Source organism: Manacus vitellinus, unplaced genomic scaffold (assembly GCF_001715985.3).
Source record: "Manacus vitellinus isolate BGI_N305 unplaced genomic scaffold, ASM171598v3 scaffold_30_pilon, whole genome shotgun sequence".
Taxonomy (NCBI): domain Eukaryota; kingdom Metazoa; phylum Chordata; class Aves; order Passeriformes; family Pipridae; genus Manacus; species Manacus vitellinus.
The window spans coordinates 3,044,396-3,051,660 of record NW_021940291.1 but is presented as its reverse complement, the minus strand read 5'-3'; the positions used below and the strand labels follow the sequence as shown (position 1 = coordinate 3,051,660).

The following is a 7,265-nucleotide window of genomic DNA, read 5'->3' as shown; positions in this document are numbered from 1 at the left end:
CAGCGGAAAGGCCGCCGGCAGTGTGCGGTGCCGTGCGGGATGCAGCGGGGGCGCGCCGCTGTCCCCCGGGCGGGCGGCGGGGTTCCCGGCTACCTCGGCATTCGGGGCGCCTTCGCTCCCCCTGGCGCGCCGGGCGGCGCGGGGCTGCTCATAGCTAAAAGCAGGGGCGAAAAGAGCGCATCCGCGCAGCCGCCGAGCGGCCCGGGCGGCTGGGGCTCGGGGCTGGGCCGCGCGCAGGCTTGCCCCAGCGGCCCGCGGACACCTCGCCCCTACCCGCCACCCCGGTCCCCGAACCCGCCCGGACCGCGCCCCCCGACCCGCTCCGTCCCGTCCCGACCCGCCCGCGCTTGGGGGCTCGGCCAAATACGGCCTCGCAGTGGACTCTCCAGGACCGGCGCGGCTGGGGAGGGGGCCGGGGCAGCAAGGCAGCGCTTGGTGGCCTCGCGGGAGAGGCTGCGAGGGTCTTCTGCTCCGCGCACCCCCGCCCGGCCACGGGAACCGCCCGGATGGAAGCCCCCTCCTTTTCTTGATCCCTCGCTCTCCCCTGCTGGCCAGCCGCTGACCCGTTCTTGCCGCCCCCATGGGACTTACTGGCCCCATGGAGACTGACGTAGCGGCTCCCTCTGCTAACCTTTCCACGACTGCTGATGACTTCTATGATGACCCGTGCTTCAACACATCGGACATGCACTTCTTTGAGGACCTGGACCCCCGGCTGGTGCACGTGGGGGGTCTTCTGAAGCCCGAGGAGCACCCACACCACCATGGACATCACCATGGGCACGAGGAGGAGCATGTCCGGGCACCCAGTGGGCACCACCAGGCCGGCCGCTGCCTGCTGTGGGCGTGCAAGGCTTGCAAGAGGAAGACCACCAACGCCGACCGCCGCAAGGCCGCCACCATGAGGGAGCGGCGGCGGCTCAGCAAGGTCAACGAGGCCTTCGAGACCCTCAAGCGCTGCACCTCCACCAACCCCAACCAGCGCCTGCCCAAGGTGGAGATCCTGCGCAATGCCATCCGCTACATCGAGAGCCTGCAGGCCCTGCTGCGGGAGCAGGAGGATGCTTATTACCCCGTGCTGGAGCACTACAGCGGGGAATCGGATGCCTCCAGCCCCCGCTCCAACTGCTCTGACGGCATGGTGAGTGCCCCAGGGAGGACTCCCTGCCACCAAGGTGTGCTGGACATTGTCAGTCCAAACCTGAGCAGGGCAAGTCTCCTCTTCCTGCCTTTCCTATAGCAGCTGCCTTCTGTACCTCTCCAGGCAGAAGACAAAGTCCTCTCTCATGCCTTGAACTCCCACGGCAAAGGGAGGTGGGGTTCCCACATCCCACGATCTCAGGGAAAGAAGAAAAATCTCTTACACACTTTTTTCCAGGGATGAGAAGTTAAGCAGGTCCCCCTGTGTCCTGGGGACTTTGGGAAGCTGCCTGGGATGGGTACATGGGGGCATGGTGAGGTCTGAGCCCTACCTGTGCTCCTGTAGCTCCTGAGGCATCTCTTGTTTCCATCTTCTGCTGTATCATTATCTTTGAATCCTCTACAGATTCAAAGCAGAGAGGAAGGGCCCTCTTGGACATAGTAGTTACATGGGAATCTTGTTTTCTACCATTCATCAGGATAGCAGGAGGAGGGTCTAAGCAACAGGAGTTGTTTTTCTTGATCCATAAGAAAATTGCTCTCTATTTCTCTTCTCACTCACTTCATCCCCTCCATAGACATTTACCAGCAATAGGAAGGAGAATCCAGGCTTTCAGTGCTGTTTGTACATTATGGGGATGGGAGAAGAAGGGTGGGGGCCAGAGGGGGTGTCTCATCATCACATCTTTAGACTGGGACTATAGGTGCAGACTCTGGTCTGATTCTAGGGTGTGGGACACAGTGACTGGAGTGCAGGACAGATATCTGGATGGGATATCAACAGCATTTTAAAATTGGAGTTTGTTTTCTGTGCTCTGGTGGAAATAATCATTACTGAGTTGAATATCTGTGATTATAAGATAGTTGACAGACTGGAAAAAAGATTTACCCAAATGATCCCTCTTCAAAATACAGCCTCTTTTAACACAAAGAGTAATTTCATTAGGGATTAAAGTAATGGAAACAAACATATTGGTCAATGTTTTCGAGATTTTTCTGAACAAAATGGAAATGGGAAAAGAAACTAAAGGAAATACAAAGGGATGAGGGTAGACAGAAGCTTTTTAAGAGGAACTCATGTTTTGAAAAATCTTCAGAAACTAACTAAAAGATCTCATTGCCCTTTCAGTTTCCCTGTTGTAAGCTGAAAATACATGTAGGGCTGTATCTGATCAGAATGCTGGAAAGCCTCATATCATCTGTAAAGCTTCAGCATTTGATGCAATAGTGGTAACTTTCCTGTGGAACAGCTGTGCCACATAAAATATTCTGGGGTGGATCCACTTATCTTTTTCCTCATTCGAAGAAACTACAACTTGACGGCATTTCAGCCAGGACTGGAATGATGGCCTAGACTAAAGATTGAAATACTGGGATTTCTCTAAGTGCAGTGACCTCACTCAGATTTCTCTCCTTTCCAGATGGAGTACAGCGGGCCTCCGTGCAGCTCTCGCCGAAGAAACAGCTATGACAGCAGCTACTACACGGAATCACCAAATGGTGAGTACGTGCCGTAAGGGCAGTGTGGAACATGGAGACAGAGGCAGGCAGTGCAGCAAACTGCCCTGTGCCCGCTCTGTCTCCAGCTGGGCTGAAAGAGGAACCTGCCTTTCCAGCCAGCAAGCTGTTGCTGCCGGGAGAGGCATTGAATTTCCTCTAGATGTATTTGCAAATATGAGGATATCTTATAGCCGCGTTTCCTATTTTGCAAATACAACATTTGGATAAATGTATTTTCCTCTCTGCAACTAAGTTTCTGTGTTTAACCATGTTTTGCATGAAGATTCTTCCTACTCTATGTGTCATTGATCCAAACTGGAGAAATTTCGGATTGATTTCAAATCTTCACTTTCTATGGACTAAGTGAAGCCATGGCCTCAGAGCAGCACATTGTGGTTGGGCCTCTCTTCCATTTTGCAATTACAATCTCTGTTTTCCAATAATTGGCATCCTTCACTAATATTAATTTCCTCTGAATCTTCACATACTCACAAGTGCCTACTAATGTTAAGTACCCACTGGATAATCTGAGCACCTTTTTGTGTGTTTTTTAGATCCAAAGCATGGGAAGAGTTCTGTTGTGTCCAGTCTCGATTGCCTCTCAAGCATTGTAGAGAGGATTTCTACAGATAATTCCACATGTCCTATACTGCCTCCAGTGGAAACTGTTGCTGAAGGGAGTCCCTGTTCCCCCCCAGAAGGAGTGAGTCTGAATGATAGTGGAGCCCAAATTCCTTCCCCCACCAACTGCACCCCACTTCCCCAGGATAACAGCAGCAGCAACCCCATCTACCAAGTGCTGTAAGGGCCAGTCCAGCTGGACTGCACTGAAAACAATTTGCTCCATCTGGCCCTGCTTGAGACCTGCCTTCTAAGATTGAAAAGACTTCTTAAGACTTGTTCCAGTTTTAAAATATCACTCAAAATTCCTTCAAATATATAACTTTTCAAACCTGTATCACTTCAAAATACACATAGTTATTTATTGGTTGTTAAAGTTATTTAATATGACTAGAGATAAAATTGTATACCACGAAATGGCCAATGTTTAATCTGGGCTGTGGGGAATAGGAACCTGGTTGTTGAATGTGGAGGAAAATAGAAATCTAGAACAGCAGTGGCATGAGAGATCCTTCCTATTACTCCTGTTCTGGCCAAAATAAGGTTGTGGACCATTTTTTTTTTAATTTTTTTGTATAATTGTAAATAAGAGTTGCTTTGCAAAAAAAAAAAAAAAAAAGGAAAAAAAGGATAAGAAAAAAAAAGAAATGAAATCAAAAATTAAAACAAAAAGGGGGAAAATTTAAAAATATTTAATATTGCTTGGTTTGTTGTGTCAAACTTTAACTTTATATATTTATACGATGTGATTGCCAAGAATGTTTTCAACAGTATTCTAAATAAAGACCCTTATTTATAAAATCCGTGGTGTTATCTTGACTTTCATTAGGACTTCTAGAATTACTAGTGCCTTTAGGAGTGGTATTAGATTGCTGCCTTGGCAGGAAGAAGATACAGGCTCTGATTCAGCAAAGAAATCAAGAACATGCTTCAGTTGCACTACTTTCACCTACTTTGCATAAATATGTTGCTGAAAAGGGATCTACTTTCCCCATGTTCTATCTTGGTGATTCCTAAACCAAGACCCGAGCATCATAGGTCATTATTAAAGGTATCAGTAAATAAGCATGTTTCTCCTCCTGCCCCCAGAATTTACAATTATATTATAGGACTTGATCTAGTATTAAAACTAGGGATCACAAAAAATTAGACTCTCCAAATTCCAGTGCAGCTACTGAAACTTAAAGTCATACAACAGTATCTCGCAAGACCAAGTACTACCTTTTTGGACAAATGTTCCCATTTTTCATTCAACTTCTAATTTTCAAGTGTTTGTACCACACTCATGTATTCTCAGGTACTAGAAACTAATTGCAAAGGATTTTTTGTCATAAAGTTCAAGTTATAGATCACAGTTTTCCTCAAGTTCAGATTGGAATTTAGGCCAAAGATAGGCAGTTTTAATTTGGATTTGAACTTTATGCATCTCTGGCAGCACTGCTCCAGGGATTTACTTCTTGTTTAGAGCTCTCTAAAAATAACCAGTGGGCTGTGTTTCATTCAGTATATATGTGTAACCTTGAAAGCTTTCCATGCAACTGAAAAATGTTAAGCCCTGAGCAGGTTGTCATTGGAAAGTAACAATCAGAGCACTTCTGTGCATCTGGATAAGAATATCCAGCAGCTACAACCAGTGTGAAACAACCTATGATTTATGGCTTTTGTATAAACATAACAGTAAAATAAAATGAAAAACACACTGAAAACCAATTTAGATATCATCATCAGCTCTAAATACTCTGATGACAGATTATCATTGTATTCTCTGTTAAGTCACTATTAAAAAGGGAATTTGTACAATTCTTACCTTTCAAGCAGGAAAAGTAAAGAGGGAACAGCTATTTCCAGGGAATATCTCTGACTCCTTTAATCATGTATGGCCTTGAAGATCAATGTTCTGTGGAGAGGGGCAAGCTGCCCTGTGTTGAGCAGAGCAGCGCAGTTGCTTCTCCTTCTTCCTGAGGCAGAGTCGTGCTTCAAGCTTGCTGATCTTCCCTGTCCCAGAGGCACAGAAAAGGTAGCAGCCATGGGGATTTCCTCCACATCCAGATGCTTGTGCTCATGGTTGATGATAAATCAGTGTTGAGGTTCAGGACCATTCGGTGGAGCAGGCCAGACTCCCACGGATCGGAGGGGACTCCAAGGCAGGACTGTCCCCTCGGTATCTTCAAAGTCCAACCTCGTAAAGGTCTCCTATTGATTTCACTATGGGCAGGAAACACTCCAGCCCACAAAGATTGAGCTTATCCCTTTCATTTTTCCAGTAAAAATAAAAATCAAATGAATTTGAGAATGTGCTAATTCATACTAGCATGATACAGGAGGGTGTCTACTAAGGTCAGAAAAATGGCCCAGGTTAAGTTGGATGCCTGTATCACTAACTTACAAACACTAAAGAGAGACAGTTGCCTCACAAATCAGGGCCTCACACATCACTAATAACATTTTCATTGCCTTCAGAAAACACCTGATCAGGCCCACAATACAAAAAATGCTTTTGTGAAATATTAAAGATCTTATCATCCCCATATAATTTGAGGTTGGTAAAAGTATCAATTTTACTGTCATTAAATGGCAACCAAAAAACATTTTGCCAGCTCAGGAACTACAGAGGCTCTGTATATACTGGCAGCACACAGTTTATGCCTGCTTTGCCACAGCACCCCATTATGTGGGACACAACAGGGCGTACCTGGCTGTAAAGCTGGCACGGCAGAGCGGGCACAGGGCGCTTGTGCTCAACAATGTACACGTAGTTCCATGTGAAGTCATGTATATTGCATTTCACTGATTTATTTTAGCACCCAAGTTTCCACATACTGATGTTAATGTTACAACAGAGAACAGGCATTTAGCACATCCCAAAATAGATGGATGGATGATGAAGAAAAAATATTCATAGATTTCCTATGCAGAGCCCACCTTTCTTCCATTGATGTCACTGAGAAAAGTCCACTGGAGTAGGGCCAAAGGCTATCAGTGCCAATAAATACATTTTTGGGTTAAAAATATATTTATTTTGGGACTTAAGTAAGGAAAATTGTTCCCTGTATTATTTCTTCCTGTTTCTTTCTGAGGTAATATATTTAAAACAAATGCCTATGGCTTCTCTACTCCCCCTGTGCATCAAGAGGACAGCATGTTACTGACAGAAATATATCCCAGTCTATGACTAGATATTTTGCAGAGCTTGAGTTTAGTTCTGACAGACCTAGGATCAAATGTAAGACTGATTCAACATTTACAAACTTTGTCTTGTAGGATCAGCCCTGAATGCTTATATACATCTTCAGGAGCCCAGTTTAACAATCAAAGTCCAGCCTGTCTTGGTCTACAGAAACACTCCAGCATGGGCTACAAACAAATAGTCTGAAATCTTCAGTTTATGCCACACAGGTTCCAGTCCAATATTCTGCAGGATGCAGAACCTAAAGAAAGATCATCTGAGTTTAAAAAATCTGAATCCCGCAGATTGCACCAACACGCAAAGCCTGGGTGAAACTGGGGGTGACAGCAAACCAGATCATTCCTTACCTCAAGCTGCCTCAACAGGACAGTAAAGAGCCTACCAGAAAGGGGGTTTGGAGCTCTTCACTAAAGATATTACAATTATCTGGTGTTTCATATGGAACACTACTTCCCAAGGGAAAGTCATCCAGATACAGTTAAAGGAAAGTAGCTGTCTTTGAACATAACAATAAGTGCGTATTTTAGGAATGTTTGATTTAATTTGGTAACTTAGGAAAGCACTGCATGACAAACCTAATATTACTGGTTTGTCTTATTCAAACTATTGCTATGGAAAAAGTGAAGAGGAATAAATTTATACTTCACTTATATATGCTAAATGCTCTGATTTTAGATTTTATCAGGTAATTTGCATAAATGAAAATGAAGATGATCCTTTTTCTACTTTGAATATTTCACAACAAAGTGCAGTAAAGTTGCTGGGTTTTCAAATAGCAATGTTAAACGCCATTTCCCATATTACCATTGAAACTGCT

The 7,265-nt window shown here is 45.1% G+C and overlaps 1 protein-coding gene across 1 annotated transcript; it reads left to right on the top strand.

The window, feature by feature from the left end:
* The first annotated feature begins 579 nt into the window (after positions 1–579).
* MYOD1 (myogenic differentiation 1) lies at positions 580–3,830 on the top strand. The gene is made up of 3 exons (XM_008922059.3): positions 580–1,141; positions 2,562–2,640; positions 3,195–3,830. The coding sequence occupies exons 1-3, from the start codon at positions 581–583 to the stop codon at positions 3,443–3,445; spliced, it is 891 nt and encodes a 296-aa protein (XP_008920307.3). The 5' UTR covers position 580; the 3' UTR covers positions 3,446–3,830.
* Positions 3,831–7,265: the final 3,435 nt, after the last annotated feature.

Coding starts and splice junctions, on each gene's coding strand:
- MYOD1 (XM_008922059.3), top strand. CDS start 581: ATGGGACTTACTGGCCCCATGGAGACTGACGTAGCGGCTCCCTCTGCT. Junction 1,142..2,561: donor CCAACTGCTCTGACGGCATG/GTGAGTGCCCCA, acceptor TCTCCTTTCCAG/ATGGAGTACAGCGGGCCTCC. Junction 2,641..3,194: donor CTACACGGAATCACCAAATG/GTGAGTACGTGC, acceptor TGTGTTTTTTAG/ATCCAAAGCATGGGAAGAGT.